Source organism: Tursiops truncatus, chromosome 15, assembly GCF_011762595.2.
Source record: "Tursiops truncatus isolate mTurTru1 chromosome 15, mTurTru1.mat.Y, whole genome shotgun sequence".
Classification (NCBI taxonomy): domain Eukaryota; kingdom Metazoa; phylum Chordata; class Mammalia; order Artiodactyla; family Delphinidae; genus Tursiops; species Tursiops truncatus.
The window spans coordinates 75,438,317-75,459,205 of record NC_047048.1 but is presented as its reverse complement, the minus strand read 5'-3'; the positions used below and the strand labels follow the sequence as shown (position 1 = coordinate 75,459,205).

Genomic DNA, 20,889 nt, shown 5'->3' with positions numbered 1-20,889 from the left:
AGACAAAGAGCTACGCCATCTTGAGAAAAATCCATGAAAGTCATCTGGGGTGACCCTGTGATGGGTGATTTGGCTGAAAGAAGAATGAACACAGAGAACTAAAAGCAGAGTACGAGAGAGATGCACAAAGCCTAAAGCACCTATGATACAAAACCTAGTGTCTCGGGCCTGAAAGCACTTGAAATCAAACAGCATCTTTAGTAGGGATTTCAGGGGAGAGATATGGGCGATGTTTCTGGTTGAACATGGCTTTGCTACTTCCCCCTAGACAACAAGCCCGGCCCCTACACACATGCACTCTATCCCATCATGTCTAAACTCGGTTTTTAAACTGAATGAATGAGAACTTTGGCCATTTGGATGACCTTAGTCTAACACACACGATCATTTTCTGCACAACGGTTTTCCAGGAAGCACAGGGTCCCAAAAGGGTAACGGGCAGGTCTGCCAAAAATACAGGGAGAACATCTACCACTGTTTGGTGAAAGAAGGAAACCAGAAAACAAATATGCATTACATGGAAACGCTCTGCAAGCTGGTTTTCACCACGGGCTGTGTGGAGAAGTTATAATTAGATTAGTTGAGCAAACAAGACAATGCAATTTCTTATAATTTTCCCCAGTCAGCCCTTATGGGGTGATAACGTTGAGGCCGAATTAAAAATGTTTATCCCAAGGAAACTTTAAGAACCATAAACCATACGTTGCTTTCCATGCCAATCTGCAGGCCCAAAAGACCCACAGTAAAAAGAAGAGCTGCAAAGGAAAACAGAGATTACTGTCACATCATCACAGTAAACTACAATAAAAACCAACTAGTTTTTTTTTGTTGTTGTTTTTTTAATGGCCAACATAGCAGTCCAAGGGGAAAGGTTGTCACAGTGGATCTGTGGTCCATTTACGTTCGGCCTTGGGTGGGCGACAACCAAGAGCAGGGCCTGGTGACAAACATGTGACTGCAGTACAGGGCCACCACTCCTGGTGTCCTGTGGCAACAGTAGCTAAAGCAAACCGCGTGCAAATAGCAAAGAGGTTTCAACTGAACTTTTAGTAACAAATAAAAGGCAAATGCTACCACATCTGATGATTTTAAAATAAATAAGTCATGATTTAATATTCTCAACCCTCCATACGACTACAGAGTGTTTCTCAACTGAGGGCAATTCTGCCTCCCAGGGGACACTGGACAATGTCTGGGGACATTTCTGATGGCTTCAACCTGGGGTGGGGGTGATACTGGCATCCAGTGGGCAGAGACCAGGGATCCTGCTAAACACCCTCCAACGCACAGGCCGGCCCCCCAAGACAGAGAGCGATCTGGCCCAAACGTCAGCAGCGATGAGGCTGGAAGACCCCGAAGGGTCATCTGTGCTCAGCACCTGCACCGGCCACCGTGTTTCACTTCTCCTTGAGGAGTGCGTGTATTGCGGGAACCTCGTGTTTTGTTTCTTTACTCAAAACTGCTGACAAGAGTGGTGATGGGGCTTCCCTGGTGGCGCAGTGGTTCAGAATCTGCCTGCCAATGCAGGGGACACGGGTTCGAGCCCTGGTCTGGGAAGATCCCATATGCCGCGGAGCAACTGGGCCCATGAGCCACAATTACTGAAGCCTGCGCGTCTGAAGCCTGTGCTCTGCAACAACAGAGGCCGCGATAGTGAGAGGCCTGCGCACCGCGATGAAGAGTGGCCCCCGCTTGCCACAACTAGAGAAAGCCCATGCACAGAAACGAAGACCCAGCACAGCCATAAATAAATAAATAAATACATTAAAAAAAAAAAACGAAAATAAAAAACAAGGTTTAAAAAAAAAAGAGTGGTGATGGGTGAGGGTTTGCTTCACATTTGCAACTTCACATTTTATTAATCAAGCCACTGCAGAGAAAATCAAAAACCACTCTCACTGTAAACATTTTTTTCTAAGACAAGAAGCATCACTACATCAACTGAACACTCAGGTAAGCTCTTTACACCTGTGACTGCGGAGCGAATAAATACTCTCTTTCAAGAAAAGGAGGCAGAGGCAAAAGTATGATTTTAAACATGTGCTGTCGTACGAAGGCCATTTGTTGTAACCAAGACCGTTCCTTTCCGGGTGCGGGAGGGAAGAGGCTTTGTGGCGAGTGCTTTACTGCTTTAGGTTTTCACTGCTCACGTTTCCTTTGATGTGTTACTTCTTTGCACTTGTATTTTTTCCCTTTAGGGCCACGACTGTGCTTTCTTCAGAGGGGTGGCGTCTCCGGAGTCTTCATGTTCTCCTGGCAAGCCACGGCCGCATCCTGACACAGCCAGGACAGCTGCGACAGCAGTGCCCCCGCTGAGCCCCAGAGAGCACAGTGCCAGCACCTGGCCGGGCCTGGGCCACACGCTCCTCCCGGTCTCCGTGCTCCTCAGCCCACCTCCTCCCGGGGCCTCCACCTCTGAGGCTGCGGAGCCCCGGCAGTGCTGGTGCTGGCTGCGAGTGTCTGCTGCTGGCCGTGTCTGGTGCTGGCCGTGAATGTCGTGGGAAGCAGGCGGGAGCCAGGGGGGCGGGGATACGGCATCTATTCCCTACTTCAAAGATGCGTGGGGAGGGAGAGCACAGCCACCGTGGCCCCAAGGGAAGCAACGTGGGATGCCGGGAAGTGGGGCAAGTGTGATTCTGATCATTAGCCCAGAGAACTGGCAAGAAACTTAAAAAAAAGAACAATTTAATAAAATAAATAAACGTTTGTCCTGGCTGGAGTCTGGAGACGGAAGGCGGGGCTAGGGGTCCAGGTTAACTAGGGCCCAACCATACCCGGTCCAGTAGCCACATTATGCATAGCTGGGAGGCAGGGGGAGCCCCAGAAGAGTTTCAGCTGTGAAGAGGTGTGGTGAGACTTGCTTTAGAAAGACCATTCGGGATACAGGACGCAGGAGAGACTGAGGAGAGCCGTTGAGGGGCAGGAGGTGGCCTGAACAAATGCACACCTCGAGTCCACGTTGCAAAGAACTTGGAAGAAAGGAACACACACCCTGAAGTGAAGCACAAGCAGACAACGTCCACACTAAAGAGGTGTGGCCAGGAGCCAAGCGTCTGGGGATTTTATGGAGGCGAACCCAGGGTCCAGCTGCTCCCACAGCTCAGGTGCGGAGAGGCATGCTTTTACCAGCCAGAAAAAGCAAATATGATGAAGATACAGTAGGAACTTGCTTTTCAAAATAAAACTCCGCTTACACAGCTCCAAAAGGCAAGCACAGCAGCACACGAAGCAGGAGAGAGACTGAGAGGTGAGAGGAAAGCAGGACACACGCATCACACACTGGAGAGACTGACTGATGGGGGCAGGGTGGAGAATAGGTCAAGGGCAGTTTGACTTGTTTCCCTCTTTTAAATTCACCTACGTATCTGACTTGTTTACAATAAACATGTATTTGTATACTGCTTCTTTATGTTTTTCTAATAGAAATAGAAAAGCAACTCAAGGAAATAAACACGGACAGATGTCGACTTTGTGGACTGGCGTCCACACGGGCAGCGATGCAAACAGTGGATCAATCTATGACTTACCGAGCCTTTCTCCATCACTCTGTTGAGCATGACAACGCCCCTGCTTTTCTGCTCCCACACCATCTCCCAAAAGTGACCGCAGGTATTGGGCAAAGGGCCCTGCAAACACACAATGCACAGTGTATGCATTTTACACACAAACACGTTCCAGTGCAAGCTCACTGCTGGCGGTGAGTGGATGACAGGGCCCTCAGGCAGCGTGGTGGCCATGGCTGGGACAGGGACCCGCCTCTCCCTGCCTAGTGGTAACCACAATTTTATTTCCTACCACGCGGTGAAAGGTCATTTCTGCACCTCAGGGCTGGTTCAGAGCTGAGCGATGGAGGAGAGAAAACACAGACTCTGCTTTCTGGTGTGGGCTGGCCAGCTGAGGGGCTCCACTGAGAACCATGCCTTAGGGCGGGTGGTATAGCGAATAAAACTGGCTGCAGGGGAGAGGCAGTGTGGGGAAGGGGTCACAGGGACGCTTCCGACGGCTTGGTCCCAGCTCCAATCACTTACTATCTGTGTGACCTCGGACAAGTCACCCCATCTCTCCTTGCCTCAGTTTCTCCACCTATTCACAGGGTTGTGAAGATTAACTATGTTCATATATCAATACTTATTAGGCCTTACCACAGTACCTGGAATACAGTAAACACCCAATAAAATGCACCGATTATTATTACTATTAATAATGGTTAACCTGACCACAGACAGCCTTCATCCTTGGACCAAGGAACATGAGATGTGGACACACAAATGGTCAGGCGGGTGGCCCAAGGGGTATGGTGTCACCGAGGCATGGGGGGTAGGGGTGCCTGCTGAGCAGCGGGGCCTGTCTCACTCCAGCCCCCCTGGCAATGGGCACAGATGTTTACTGGATATAGGGTATGAATGCCTCGAGTTTGCCTCAATTTTTAGTGCTGCCTGGAAGGGACATCACCTATCACCTGCACGACAGAGCATGTCACCTCCTCTGGCCAGCACCACTTCTTCTAAAATGGTTTCCATTCACTTTCATCCAAAATCTCCTCAGTCTTTACATCTTTTCCCTTTAAGTCTCACCGCGCTTCCCTCGACCACGGAGCCCTCAGTGCCCTCTCGCTTCCTTCCCTGAACTTATCTGGGATTTGCTGCCTAAACCTGACAAATCCTGGCTCCTTAGGGTCTCAGACAATAGCGGATTCCATGGTAACCCCTTCCAGCCAACTGACAGAAAAACGGCTCCAGGAAGGCAGGAATCAGGGGGCCCATGGCTGGGCACGAGGACCCTATTGCCAGGTCCCCATAGCGGTGGCTCTTGTTACTCCCCTGCCCCCATACTTCACCCCAGTTTAGAATGGGTCTGAGGGATTAAAAATCCTGTAAGATCTGAAAGGATACACGCCAAACTCAGCCAACACTTGAAGATGGACATGAAGGCCAGCACCTGTGACATTATTCTCTATGCTTTAAAAAATATTTCAGTCATATTGTCTAGGGATGTAACTCTGGGGTCAGGCTGCTTCAATCCCGTATGTAAAGCTCAGGGCAGAGGGAGACCATGTAAGCAGTTGGATATAACCATGGTACAACCTGACAAACAGACAGACCTTCAGATGTGCCAAGGAAGCGCTAGGGCATGGGGGTGGGGAGGACAGCGGTGTAGAAGTTTCCATGGTGATTTCCTAACACTCCATGTGACTTTACAGACCCTATCTTTGCTTTGGGCTTCCTGACCCCACACCAAAGCTGAATGGCTGAAATTAGGAAGTAAGAAACTTGACTACTTCTAAAAAGAGAAGTTCCCAAGAAGCCACTTTTGCCTCAACCTCTTCCCACCAGCCTGCCACCACCAAGGTCTCGCTCCTTCTCATCCCCACCCCAGAGGTGCTGGGAGGACCATGCGCTGAGGGCCCGGGGACTGACGTTCCATACACTGACTGGGGGGCACGAGGGCCAACTGTGGTCACGTGCGGAAAGGAACTGGGACAGGACAAAAGGGACAGTAAAGAAGGGCCACCAGGGATACGCCCTGCCCCAAAGCAGAATTTTTTCACTGCACTTTCTGGTTTCACTGTCATTTTAGTCTCCGAATATTAACCACAGCTATGACGTTCACAATCACCCTATAACGCAAACCCAATATACTACTGATAAAAACTGATATGCAATGAAAAAACAAAAATTAGGATTAAAAAAAGAGAGAGAAACTTAGACTGTTTAGACCAATTTACAGGTAACAGATTAAGACGTGAGAAAATTACTTAAAATGAAACTCCTTTATCCCCTTTCCCAGATACCCATGGTCTTTGGGTCATACACCAGTACGTGTTTCACAAAAGGTTATTAAACCACTTTTATGATTTTTTTTCCCATAAAGATGCCAAAAGCCAGTGGGAGTTTCAAGTGGTTGTGCATGTTTGTTCACATCACCTACCCCCTCCATACACCCCACCCCCCGCAAGAATGAGGACCATGCAGAGGAATTCTGAATGGCCATCTGGATAGATTCCTCGCCTATTGCTAACCCTCTCAGATTTCCACGAGCAGCACTGGACACTCTGAGGCGAATACTTATGGACTCAACACAGGTACTGCTCTTCTCTAGCTGCTGCCTCTGTCGACAGACCACAGGCCACTCTGGCATTTTACTGCGGTTTTCTATAAACCCAGCAATGCCATACTTCCCAGAAAAGATTCATGTCACGACCAGACTGAATCTCGGAAGGAAGACTTTTTCCTTCCTTGTTGCTTTTTTGGGTTGTTTAAAACCTGATCTTCTAAACAGATGTGGTAGATTTTATTTGAGGTGTAGACAACAGCACTCTGAAACTCTTACGCTGACATCAAGTAAGGCAAAAACCATTAGAGTCAAATTCGAACAATCCGTTTACCTGCGTGAGAATGTAACTCCTTTGGGCTTCTTCCATTTTTATCAAACTAGCATTGATATAGTCGTTATCTTCTTGATGAAGCTTAATCCGACTATGGTCAACTGAAAGGCAAACCAGAACTCAGAGGTTAACCCTGGAGGCCCCAAATGTCCACACAGGCAGTGCGCCCCATGGGGAAAAAGCAAGAAGGTGAGTTGCTCGCACTCAGGGCGTTCACACTGGCTGAGGCCAAGCTGTTTTAGTTGAGATTAGTTATCAATATGGGAACGACTAGTATTTTCAGAAAGGTTTTTGGAAGTGTTTGAAACTTAACATGAAACAGCAACAGAGGCAAACTATACTAAAACACAGAATATGTCCTGTTTGGGAAATCTGTTTTTAGGCTATATCGTCTTATGATATTTGTTACTGTCCCCACAACTTGGAAGACCGGGGAAAGGGGATGTCAAGGGATCTGTTCTCTGATGCCTAATATATACTTTTAAAGGGTAAAAAACACAGTGGCTTCAATCTTTAAAAGGGAAAAAAAAATCCACCAAAAATTCCACCCAGTCCCCAGAGCTCTAGTTGGTACAATGAGCTAAGTACGTAAGACTTAACGATCACACCTCAACCTCACCTATGCCTAATGGTTCAAAGATTAAGTGGCTTAAGTATACAACAGTGTGAAAAGTCATACCTTGAATTCCTTGATACGAGGTTTTTTTTTTCAAAGTTCAAGTATAACATAAATCTCATGATCAAAGACACTTAAAAGACAGTTTAACTGGAAAAAATAAACTCTGAATCCAAAACACTGAAAGTCTATTAAATGTAACTTTCAGAAGAGTTTTTAAAAGTAAGCTTGTGTTTGGAAGGTCTGCCCCAGGTTACTGAAAAAGCACAGCCCCCTTTTTTTCCCCTTTACCATAACTTTGTCACAAAAGCCATGTTTCCCTGAGGGTAAGCCACCTTCCTTATCCTGCTAGTGCAGCTAACAAGAGCAGATGGGTATTTTTATTTCTGGTACAACACAATGGACAGTAAACTCAGGTGACCACCCATAAATAGTTCTCCCCCTGCCCAGTGGGAAAGGAAAAGTTAATGGGGATAAGTGGTTTGGGGCTTCCTATTCAAAAGGATTCCAAAGAGATGTTTTAGGAAATTAGCCACTGTTTCGAATAATGTTTCTCATCATAGAGGGTTAATACAAACTGAAATACTTGGGTAATATTTAAGTGGGTCATGGAGATAAGAAATCTCAAAAAAAAATTATGACCGGCACTGGTGGTTATGTGAGTGGATTCAAACAGCACTGGGTGGTGACCTTGGGCAAACAACCTACTCACCGAGTGCTGGGTTTTTCACCTGCCAAATGGAAGATAATACCCAGTCCCCAGAGCTTCCACCTTGAAACATTCTCCCCATTTCCTCCATAACCTTAAAAGAAAATCACCTTTTCTACTGAAGAGTAGAGGTAGGGGAGAAAAAGCAAAATATAAGGAGTAAGATTGGGTGAGGGTGAAAAGGTTTGGGAATTGCGTCTCTGGAAGAATATTTTAAATGCTGTTTTTTTCTCTGTAAAACTGGTTCATAAAACCATTTAGATGAGCCTTGATCAAAAATGTAGAAAAGGAATATTAAAGACAACATTACTGCCTAATTCAGAGCAAGTACAGCAAAGGCTAGAGACCATGGGCATGGCCACACCATGTGAAAGGTGTGGACAGTGATGGTTCTTTCCAGTTCAGGGCGGCTGGCCAGGGCCTCACAGCAGCATCACCTGAGGAGAGGCTGTTAGTATTATTTTTAAATAAAGCCTACGAGGTGCCATAGCCTAGACGTGCTCAATCAAGAGTATTGGGCATTGGGGCAAAATCATGTGTCACTTGACCTAGACCCGCGCTTCAGATGTTCCTGGCGAGCACCTTCAGTTAGTGACCATCTCAACCGCAGCCAACATTCACGAGTGAGACACTGCGCTAAGCGGCTGACGTGACTTTATTCATCTTCGCACAATCCTGAGATCCGCGTTGACTGACGATCAGAGGAGGGGGCAGCCGGCCCAAGGCCACAAAGCTCTGAGGGGCAGGGACCGTGGCAGCCATTGGAGGCAGACTGCTCCGTGCCAACTGGGGTCCGACTTCGCGCCCCTCCCGGGAACCTGGGCGCTGCACAGTTCAGGGCGGGAGGGCAGTGAGCTTTGACAGGCCGGCGGGAAGTGCCTGGCTGGGGACTGACCAGCTGCATCTTCAATGTCCCTGGCAGAGAGCAGTGCCGGGGGAGCTGCTGGCAGCCACAGCCCTCACTGATTGGCAACGGCCACATGGAGGTGAGCCAGAAGGTTCTCTGTGGCCTAGAGGAGGTGGCAAAGTTCACGTCCTTCACTCCCCTCCAGGTTTTGTTACTTTATACAAATTCTAACATATTTGGTTATTTACTTTCGAGATATCAGCAGACTGAGAGCCAATTACTCAGAAGGCAGAGGAGGATGCCAACGGGCACACTGAGAGCTAATGGCAGGAAAGAGCTTGAAAAATGATGATGGCAGCAGGGGGTGGGGTCAACAAGCAGAGCTGACTGCAGCTTTAGTTGAGGGGGTGAACCGCTCCCACCCTTTAATGCCTGCGCAGGGCATCGTTAGCAGTTCAATACAATGCTCGGGGTCTAATAAGACTTTTGCTGAGTCACCCAGAAGTGGTTATATTATGCCTGCTATACCCTGCTTCAGCTCGTAGGAAAATGATTCATCATTAAAATAGTCAAAGTGGAAAAAAAGTGCTTTGAACTTAGCTGAATTTTCCAGGAACTGAAACCTTACCCCTTCTACAAGGGTGGAAAAATGAACCATTACTATAAGTCTCTAATGCCTTTATTATAGGAAACAATCAAGTCATAAACCTTTACTGCTATCAATTTATTACCAAACCCCGGGGCTAAAGGAGTCCTGACTGAGAGGTCCTGCAGCTGAATGGAAGCAGAGTAACGGCGATGTGAATACTTACAGGGACTGACATCTCTGTACCTGTTTCGGTTTTTGTTCTTAGGAAGCTTGGCCACTCTACATGGGAAGTCACTGGCTTCGTGTCGGATATCCTACAAAAAAAGGATAAAGAGTTCTCCCTTGAAATCTCTGGCATCAGGAATTCATCTAGATAGTTAACTGAGCGTGGGCCCTGTGCCGGGCACTGAGGAAGACCCAGCACAGAAACGGACATCAAAGGGAGCCACGCAGTGTGGGAAATGCAAGGTGCTAATTCAGAGGCATGCCCAAGGTCATGGGAGGAAAAGAGAAGGACAACTGGGGTAGGGGGAAGTGGCATGGGGCTGGGAGCTGGAAAGACGTGGAAGAGGGCAGGAAGATGGGCGGGGTGGGCACGTTTCACTCAGGAACCCCCAGCACGGCAAAGGCACGGGGGCTGGAGTTCACGTCTTATGCAGGAACAGTGAGTGGGCCGGTGGGAGGAACAACAGGCCTGGGGCACACAGGTGGGTACAGGCCAGATCTTGGAGAGCCTTCCAAGTCAGGCCTGGGAGTTCCATCTGTAACCTTTTGTAAAGCTACAGTTATCAAGAGCAGATAAAATGCCCTTTTACGCCAACAAACTATCCAAATGCTTTCCTAGGAGATGGTAAACAAATCCCATTATACCAAACTGTCAGAAAGAGCAAGTGCCTGGACTAACAGAAGATGCACATTATGCGTCCTGCTACATGGATCACACACATCTAATTTTGCCCCCCTAAATCAACACCCCTATAATCCTATTTAAAAGGCTTTTCCTTTAAGTCTGTATTTTACTATACATTATTAAAAGAAAAGCTCATCCAACAATGTGAATATACTTAATGCCACTAAAATGTACACCTAAAAATGGTTACAATGGCAAATTGTATGTTATGCATAGTCTATTACAACTTAAAAAAAAAAAAAAAAAGACGAACCCACAGTGAGAGAACAGGAGAGCAGATAATAGCAACACAATTTTGGAAGCTGGAAATCAGACTGATTAGTCGTTGGCAGGCCTGAGAAAGCTCAATTACAAGCCAGCAGTGGGGAAAGCAGAGAACCATCATGATTTCCACCACAGAACCTTCCAAAGGCGCAGAAAGTGTGCTTCTCTGGAAGGAGGGGTGGGATTCACTGCAGGGGAGCGGGGCAGAGCTGCCTGAGGGGAGCAGCATCTCCACTCCCACCGCCCCCTTCCGTGCTGCTGGGTGACTGCTGCCTCACAACTCTGCAGAAATCTGGAGATTTATTTTCTGGAAGATGTAAATCAGGGGGCAGAGTGCTCTCTAGATGATCTGAGCAGACAAGAGGAAAGACCAAGAGATGCCATTACAGGGGTACGGAATAACAGCCTACCTGCACCTAGAGGCCCAGTGGCCAGATCTGTGCTGATAAGCCCCTTACACCTGCTCAGAGCTCGCTGCAGACCCTGTAAGCCCCTATTCTTCATCATGTACACACCACTGATTACAAGATGTCAGAGGAGAGAAAGCCTCTGATACAAAAGAGATTTAAAAGAAAAACAAAACAGGCAAAAAAGCCCCTTAGAGGAAATAAACTGCAGAGAAATGAAAGCTTAAAATATATACATTATTAATATACTCAGATAAGATACTGTATCCATGGATTAAGAACAGGATGTTGTATACAATAAAAATGTCTCTTGCAACTTAAAAACAAGATGGCAGAAATGATAAGCTTAACTGAAGAGTGATAAGATAAAGGTAGAAGAAATCCTACCTTTCCAGAAGGCAAAGCCTAAATAAATAAATAACAATAATGGAAAATTAAGCAAAACAAAATATAAGAAAAGAATACATTAAAAAATAGTTCAAGGAAATCTCCCAGACACATCAAGTGCTCATCAAAATGATAAAAACAGATCCATACTGAGACACACTAATTTGCAATTCCAGAATCCTGCAGACAAAAAGAACATACTGTAAGTTCCCAGGGAGAAAAAATAGTTCACTTTCAAAAGATTAGGTAATCAGATTCTGCAAGAACACTGAAAGCTGAAGGGCAATGGCGCAATGCCTTCAAAATTCTGAAGAAAAATGATGTCCAACTTAGAGTTCTATACACAGCCCAATAATCAACAAGTGAGAAGGGACAAGAAAAACATTTCAGATATGCAAGGTCTCAAAAACTTTACCACCTCTGCCCCCTTGCTGCAGCAATCCACTGGAGCATGTCTTCCACCTGAGTGAGGAAATAAACCAAGAAAGAGAAAGATGTAAGATATACAGGACAGGGGTCGGGGGGAAGGATCCAACACAAGAGCAAAGGCACAGGAAATTTCCACAAAAGCTGTGACGGGGGAGGCCCCAGGATGACAACCATATACCAGCACTAGGAGGCAAGCAGCCAGATTGGCCCAGAATGACCCAAGAGACAGACGAGTCAACAACATGCCTTTGTCCCCTGTACCAACCGTGACCGAACGAGACCACCAAAGGGAAATGAGAAGACCTGAAGTCCAGAAAACAGGGAATCCAACTGAGAAGAAAAGCAAAGAAGTCTCAAAATGGTAGCTGTGTGGCAGCCTACAGACCCAGCGACCCAGACCAAAGAACAGAGGTCCCCAGTAGGGACGCCTCCAAGACCAAATCTGAAGCTGAGAAATCACCTGAAACTGCTCTGTCCGAAACAGCAGCCCAGCAGCCACGAGCCACACGTGGCTATTGAGGGCACTTGAGATGCAGCCAGCCTGAAAAGAGATGTTGCGCAAGTGTAAAAATACACATTGGATTTTGATGACTTAGTGCTAAAAAAAGAAAGTAAGGTATTTCAGATATTTGAAATACTGACTATTGGTTGAAATAACGTTTTGAACATATTGGATTATGCAAACTGTACTACTACTTTCATCTGCTTCCTTTTATCTTTCTTACTGTGGCTACTAGAAAAAGCAGAATTACACATATGGGTTGCGCTGTATCTCTATTGCATAGCACTGACTGAGCTTGTGGAAAATTGTTCTGAGAGGCTATCAGAAGCTATGGGAAGAATTAGCAACAGGTAGAAAGAAAACTCTACAGATGAAAAAAAGGCAGGAAAGTATTAACTACAGGAAAATCTATTAAAAAGGAAACAGTACAGTACAACACTATCTGTGACTGTGTGCATAGGCAAATAATGTACACAATGAATATGGTTTTAACCAAAAAGTATAACATACTGGTAGAATGGGGGAGGGGAAGCAAAGTGGGAAAGCAGAAGGAATGGCTGTTTAAGAAAGTGAAATCCTATACCTTAGGAAAGATCTAAATCAATGAATCCAAAGATAAGCATTTTCCTTAGAAATACGGAAATAAATACAAGCTAGAGTCAGCAGCTCAAAGAGTTCAAAATAGTCATCCATGAAGAGAAAGACTGGGGAACAGGGAGGTATGGGCAGCAAGTAACTGGATTTTATTATAAGCTTATCATGGTGTTATTTAAGCTCTTAAACCATGTGTACATTCAACTTGGATTTAAAAAAAAGAATGCCCACATTCTGCTATTCTACTTATTAAAAAAACTACAAAATGACAAGGAGGAGTTTTTGACTCATACTAGAAATGAGATAATAATTTAAAGCTATGATGATATATTATAAGCCCACTTGGGATTAAACAAATTAGTCCAGTAGTAACTTAGCCATCACATCATTTATGGATGAGATTAAGCTTTCAGGGAAATGCTACACAACACAGAAAAATGACTTGAAAAAATAAATCTCAGTTTTAAATTTCTTATTCTACTTGTTACTTGGAAGTGTTTAGCAAAAGGTACGAATTTTGCCTTGTGATGTGAAACAATCTGATCACTCCAGCTGGTGTGACTAGATGAAGATGGAAGAAATCATTGACATGGATAAACCACTGAACTAACAAGTATTCATTCTGAGGAAATAAGGGCCAAAATAGCAACAACAGTGTGCAATTGATTTTATTCAGCCAAAGGATTTATTAATCTCTACTTTTTTGGTGAGAGAGAACACAGCAAAACTCGGAGATACCTAATAAAAATAGGAGTTATTCACACAATACTTTTTAAAAAAGAGATTCTAAAATTAAGGTATACTCATAGAGCAAAATGCACAGATCTTAATTATGTATTTCAATTAGTTTTTCTGACCAACTTTGAGGTATAATTTACAAATAATAAAATATACCCAGTTTAAGTGTTTCTCAATTTTAGAATGGCATATGGGAAATATATGCATGCTTTGAATACAAGTATTTACATTTCATTCAGTAAAATAAAATGCCAGGATTAGAGTCTTAAAATTGAGGAGTGACAAAGTACCTTTAAAATTAAAAGTAACTACCAACAGTGGTTTAGAAGAAAGCAGATACACTACTGTACCACAAACCTTTACAGAACTACAGCAAAACAAGATTTCTGTATTCTAAAACTGTATCAAAGGTAAGCTAACCTTCTAACTGCGGTAGAAAAAGCAGATCCCTGACTGATGAACAACTTTAAGGAGACTTTCATCCCAAGCATGAAGTATCCCTAGAAGATCTTCGATTACTCTGACCAAAGATTAAATAATCCACCAAAGTATGTAAAATTTCCACACACAGAATAAAATAAAGGCCTTAAAGCTGATGATGAAAAGATGAACGCTGGGTAAACTGAGGAGCCAAGCCAAAAAGGAAACAATAAACTTGCCATGAAACATACTCCCAGAAGCATCCCCTAAAAAATACCTACTGAACGTTTCAAGAATCATTCAAAGTGTACCTCATAATTTCCGGGATGGGATCACACTAACTTAGAAATGTTACCAGTGGGAAATTAAATATACCAACAAATAGATACCCTATCCATTTCCTTCCCTCGGACAGTTCTTTACTGGTTTTTTAGAAGCTTACTTCCTATTTTTAGTGTAGGTTTCAGAAATGTCATAGAACGAAACATCATATGTAATGGACGTCAAACGTTCATGCTCTCTTGGAGAATAAATCTGATGATGTGCTACCGAAGCAGAGCTCAAGTTTGGTCAAAGCTTACAGGCAAATGGTTTAAATTACACTGTACCATTTTATATGGGCACCCAAAATGATCTGACTCATCTCTATAGTGAACCGTTTTCATGAGAGGAAAAAAGCAGTTCTTCCAAAATTATGATTTGGCTGGGCTAGAAAGCTGGGCTAGAAAATGCTTGATAAAGTTTAAACAAAACATCTGAACTGGAAATCTTAAGAGGCAAGGAAGTGAGCAGGGCAGAAACTGACATTACCTGAATAATTTCTAAAGCTAGTTCTTTATTTCCCATCTTCCCACACTCACTTAACAAGATAACAGATGACCTCCCAGTGAGTACAAAGGGATATAACATGCTTATAAAGCTCTGGTAATTCTGGAATGAATTAGGGCCCAGAGTGAATCAATTTCTGTATTTACGGGAAAGCTCATGATCCATTATTCAAATACCTCCCAAATCCAATTAGGCAAAAAGTCAAACTTGGGTGAAAAGCTGGTAATTTTTTACTTGAGATTTCCGTTTTTGAAAACACATAGGCATAAAAGCCAATCCAGCCTTGCAGAAATATTTTCAGGTTTATAGCACTTTGTTAAGTTAAACCTAGCAATTTTGGTTTTAACACCTTTTTCTCTTTAGTCCCAGAATAGGGTGAATGTCTCTTATTGGCTCCACAGTAAAATGCATACTTCTCTTAAAACTATTTGAGAGTGATGAGGTGGAGCCAGCATCTTGTTAAAGCTGGGAGTCTGCTGGGAAGGGCCTAGACCTTCACCTCTCTCACCCCTCCTAGCCCCGGCCCAGGCTCAGAGTAGGCACTCAACCTAATTCTAGTGATGGAATTAAGGGATGATTCCAAAGGTCCCCCTCAAAGAGTCCTTAACTCCATACCAATCTGCTTCATTTTATGGAACAGAAATGTTCTTGAAAGGGAATATGTTTAAGCAAATGTCTGGTCCAATCCTGCTTTCCAATCATTTTATTATTATTATTATTTTGCTGTGCAATTGAGTCACACGGCCTCCTGACAAGAGAGTACCAAAAGTGTTACTAAAACGTGGATTCAAAGCAAAAAGGGTTATTTTTAGATGGTTCGGACAGCTATCTGTTTTAAAAGTCTAAAGGAAGAAAAGACTCCAGTGGTACCTTTTATTTGCTAGAACTGCAGTGAACTACAAGTCCCTTAGCACCTTCAGCATCTTCTATGCTCCCCCGCACCCCCATTTTACAAATGGTTGCCTAATTTGATTGCTCCGACCGTTATCCAGTACTTTATGGAAGCTACTGGCTCTCAGAAATAAACAGAACTAGACTGAAGGGAAATGCAGAAGTACAGTAAAGACAATAATTTAAAATGCAATAAGTGAACATACAGGGTGTACATTTCCTGGAACTCTTGCAGTAGTCACCACTGAATAGGGAGATATATATAGAAATGGGGGGGAGGGGTGGCTAGACTAAAATTTTAGCAACCAACTCTTCAAAATAACGTGTTGAACAAATTTCGTTATTCATAAATCTCATTATAAATGAGAATATAAAATTTCTGCATAACAAAGTATACTCTGAGAAATACACAAATTATCAGTCAGAAGTTCAATGTCTTTCAAGTTGAACGCAATGCTGTATTCTTTACCTATACTAGTTAATGGAACAATATAATTTACTAGAAAAACCTTAGGAAAATATTTTATTATATTTATCTGTTTATATAATCAATACACGAGAAGTCACATACTCAATATTGTTAAATTTTAAGATAAACTACAACGCTTAGATAATAATGAAAAAGCTTAAAATTTAGCTAACAAGCACCAAGCTTGCTTTGGTTTAAAATTTAAAATGATTATGTACTGAACAGAAAAAGATGATGAAAAGTAAACCAAGAACCTAAGACTCTTATGTGGTAGTTGAAAGAGAAAGAGGGGGAGGGAGGAAGGAACAAAACTGGCCAGCATTTAAAAGGCAGAAGGATATACAATAATCATCCCTGCCAGAGCTTGAGGAAATGTTGGGTCATCTTGTACACTGGCCGGGGGTAAGGTTAAAAGAAAATGGAGTTACAAATCACTACCAGAACAATTATGTACATTTGGAAAACAACATGGAAAAAAGCATAATCAAATTGTTTTACAAATTCGCCACAAACGAGGATGAGGGCAGGAATGGAAAGTGTGGAGTACCCTTCACAAAGGGGAACCATCTGGTGGACATGGTGGGACCAATTTCACGCTCTGATGTGCACCCTCTGCTCTGAACACAAAGCGAGGTTGATTAAATATAAAGAAAAGCACAAAGGCACAGCTAGGCTCAAAAACAGAACAAATGAAAAAAACAGGCCTCCCACTCAAAGTGATCTGCAAGCAAGGTACCAAAAAAACAGAAGGTGACTAGTTCTGAAAAAGATAGCCAACAAATCAACTAGAAAAATAAATCTATTCCACAAGAAATTTATTGTTAGCACTTTAAAGATAAATATATTTGAGATCAGGGATAAATAAAGGAATCATGTATAAAAAAGATGCTATAAATAAATCTAGGGAGGAATGAAGCCAGAATAAGTGGATAGGAAAGAACAAATGAGAAATCTTGGAAATGGAATTGACAATCACTGAAATTTAAACAACAACAACAAACCTTAACAGATGAAGATAAACACTCTGCACTGAACACAAAGGATGGGTACTTTGAAAGCAGAGGAACACAGCATGGAGAAATAGGAGATGTGAAGGAGCAGTTCAGAGAGACAGAGGATAGAGCAGCCCCAGCACACCCCTAAAATATAAATCAGTACCCACACGTTAGGGTCAGAGTAAAGCTGCAAAACAGCAAGGTTAAAAAATCTTCAAAGCAAATCACAACATCTCCTGGAAGCTTAACAGAACGTTAACATTGTCATTTATTTTTTACACAGCTGAGTAGTTAACAAAGAAATATAAAAATTGCGTTTTCAAGTACCACTGACTTTAAACCTTATTTTTACAACGCTTAAAGTATGTTTTTTGTTTTTTTTAATCACTTATGTTTTCTGTTAAATGTCATAAATTTCACCTTGGGCAGAAATCAATAGGCAGAAAATGAATCAGACTTACAGTAATTGATGTCAATGAAACATATTGGAACAAGTATTTTTTTTTTTAATGCTGAGAACCACAAAACCCATTCCTGTAAGAGAACAGTCTAAAAAATTGAATCTACTTTCACTTCTGTTTTGTTTACCTTCTGCTTTCCATAGGGACAGTTTAAGTGTTCAGGCCCTGGGGTTCTGGCACTTTGCCGAGGACAGTGGTACAGCTGACTAAGGACACAAGTAGTTGGCAGACATCTGAAAGTGGAAGGTTTACACCTTCGTTTACATGGAACCAGATTGCCAACCACCAGCTTCCTCCTTCCATGGTTAATTTCCCTAAGCTCAGTGGTCACAGGGAGAGACCTTAGGAACCCACACGATATTCCTACTTTGAAATAACAGAACCATACTTATGAAACTGATGATAGTCTGTGTATAACTTGGGAGTGTAAATGGGAGGGAAACAGAATGTCAAAATGAAACTAGCTTTGGTTAAGCATTTCTTTAATATTCCAAGAGCAGTACAAGATTCTGTACCATAACCAAAGAAAAGGCTTTTGCATTATTGTTATCAACCAAATGAGTTTTCTAAATACTTTCTAGATGTAAATGTACTTTTCTACATACCATTTCGGGGATTAGGGCTGACAAGGAAAGACGTGACCAATGCCCAAAAGCATTATGAAGTGATAGTTTTTTACTGAAGCCACAAAGATAAAATGACAATTTGGGGAAGAGGGGAAGCAGGTGACCAAGCTCTTCTGCCTGGCTTTCCAAAGAATTCTGTGTATGTGGATTAAAGAAGCAAGGTCTAGAGTCGGTGTTTGAGTCCCTGCAATTCATCCAAATATTTATTGAGCACTGACTATGTGGCAGGCAATAAGGATATGAAGATGAACAGCCAGATAAAGAGACGCTAGGTTCTCAGATAGGCACTGTCACATGTACCTCACACAAACACATCCATGACTATTCATCAAGAATAACAGTAAAACAGGATTAAAGCCCTGAGCAAGTGGATACTCTACCTACACCCCCTCCCCACCACCAAGGATCTGATCATTCTTGGAAAGGCAGAAGGAATGATTCAGAAGCCCCAAACTCTATCTGCACCTGCATTTCTTTTGTTTTTGTTTTTTTACGGTACGCGGACCTCTCACCGCTGTGGCCTCTCCCGCCACGGAGCACAGGCTCCAACGCGCAGGCCTAGCGGCCATGGCCCACGGGCCCAGCCGCTCCGCGGCATGCGGGATCCTCCTGAACCGGGGCACGAACCCGTGTCCCCTGCATCGGCAGGCAGTGACTCCCAACCACTGTGCCACCAGGGAAGCCCTGCATCTGCCTTTCTTTTTGCTTCCTCCTGTGGCTTAGATTAAGGGTTCTAGCATTGAACTGTGCCTGAGAACAATGGTACCAGGCTGTATGCATAAAACCACATGCACCACACATTATGGGTAAATTAAGGATAACCTGATCTATGCACAGATTTCTTATCTTTTCTTAGACCTCAATCTAGTGTGAGATGCAACTTACTTACATAAAGCTAATTTAGGATGTTGCTGAATAAACAGCAACGGTCTTAAAAACTTCAGGGCTTCAGGAGAAGAATCTCTTTGGGCCAATTTGGTGAGAGAGGACTTTTAATAAAATCAACAGTTCAGTGAATGCTTACTACTTACCACGCCAAGATATGTTAGTCTAATCATAAGGTTACAAGAGACAAAACCCCATGTGAGCCCATAGCCTGTGGCTTTCTACCTGTTTTCTCCACTAAGTCATGCAATAATCAGAGTTACTTGATATTCCTAATTAAGAAAACATCTGAATGCAGCAAGTGAAAGTAACATTCTGTGAATGACTTTACAGCCATTTGTTTTTTAAGTAACTTATCGTAACATCAGCATTGATGTCACGTGTCACACCTGCTTATAAGACACCTGGAAAAGTGGCAATACCAGAGCAAGATACTACTGCTACAGGCCAGAGGAGCCCTTGAAGTGTTTTGAAGAAGGTTCACTCTTTGTTTTGTACATTATGTGGATTTTGACAAATTTATAATGACATGTATCCTCCATTAAACAGAGTATTTGCACTGGCCTAAAACCCTGTGCTCTACCTATTCATCCCTCCCTCTCTCCCGGCACACCCCTGTCAACCTGTCAACTGATCTTGCTACCGTTTCCATAGTTTTGCTTTTTCCAGAAATGTCATACAGTTGGAATGATATCATATGTAGCCTTTGTCCACTTCTTTTTCTATTAGGCTGTTGTCTTTTTCTTAATGATATGCAGTATTCTTTATGCATTTTGGGCACAAGTCCTTTGGTGGTCACACACACTGCAAATGTTGGCAAAAGCCAACTGATACACGTATCTAACCACCCCAAAACACAGGGCTTACAACAGCTTATTTGCTTGTGATTCTAGGGGTTGGCCATCTGAGCTAAGCTTAGCTGGGATGGCTTGTCTCTGGTTCCATGTACTGTTGGCTGGGCTCACCATATGCATTTGTGATCACTGGTGGCCCACTGGCCTCACTTACAAACCTGGTGCTTGGCTGGCTGTTGACAAGGGTGATGGCAGTAATCAGGTCAGTGTCGTTCATCAACCAACAGGCTAGCCTGGGTTTGTTCACACTGTAGTAACGGTAGAATTCTCAAAAGCAGCAAGAAAGATATGCAAGTACAGAGACACTGCAGGTTCAGTTCCAGACCACAACAATAAAGCGAATATCGCAATAAAGTGAGTCACATGAATTTTTGGTTTCTCAGTGCATATAAAAGTCATGGTTATATGACACTAGTCTATAAAGTGTGCAAAAGCATTATGTCTGAAAAAAACAGTGTACATACCTTGATTTAAAAATACTTTATTGCTTAAAAAATGCTAACCGTGAGCTAAGCCTTCAGTGAGTTGTAATCTTTTTGCATTAGTAACATCAAAGATCACTGAGCATGGGTCACCACAACAAATATAATAATAATGAAAAAGTTTGAAATATTGCAAGAATTACCAATATGTGACACACAGACAAAGTGAGCAAATGTTGTTGGGAAACTGGTGCCAGTAGACTTGTTTGACACAGGGTTGCCACCAACCTTTAATTTGTAAAAAACACAATAAAGCAAAGTGCAGTAAAACGAGGTATGCCTGTATGTTTTTTAGGCCTCTGCTTGTGTCATTATCACCAACATTCTACTGGCCAAAGCTAGTCACGTGGCCGAGCACAAATTCAAAAGTGATTGTCCACCTCTTGGTGAGAGTCACATTCAGAGGGGCATGAATGTGACAGGGATGGGAGGAATTTGGGGCCACTTCTGCAAACAACCCAAAGTTAATGGTGTCTTTTGATGAAGAGAAGCTCTTTTTTTTTTTTTAACATCTTTATTGGAGTATAATTGCTTTACAATGGTGTGTTAGTTTCTGCTGTATAACAAAGTGCAGCAGCTATACATATACATATATCCACAT

At 43.2% G+C, this 20,889-nt stretch overlaps 1 protein-coding gene across 5 annotated transcripts in view; it reads right to left on the bottom strand.

Moving 5' to 3' along the window:
* Positions 1-20,889, bottom strand: part of PTPN1 (protein tyrosine phosphatase non-receptor type 1) — a 67,033-nt gene that overhangs the window by 12,219 nt on the left and 33,925 nt on the right. For 2 of the 5 annotated variants that reach the window (XM_019943841.3, XM_019943842.3), the window contains exons 2-5: positions 12,004-12,084; positions 9,370-9,460; positions 6,386-6,486; positions 3,528-3,626 (exon numbers count right to left, since the gene is read on the bottom strand). In XM_019943841.3, the coding sequence (XP_019799400.1) occupies positions 3,528-3,626; positions 6,386-6,486; positions 9,370-9,460; positions 12,004-12,084 (372 nt within the window). The remainder of the gene's footprint in view (positions 1-3,527; positions 3,627-6,385; positions 6,487-9,369; positions 9,461-12,003; positions 12,085-20,889) is intronic. The other 3 variants (XM_019943844.3, XM_004317178.4, XM_019943843.3) reach the window with 2 other exon arrangements.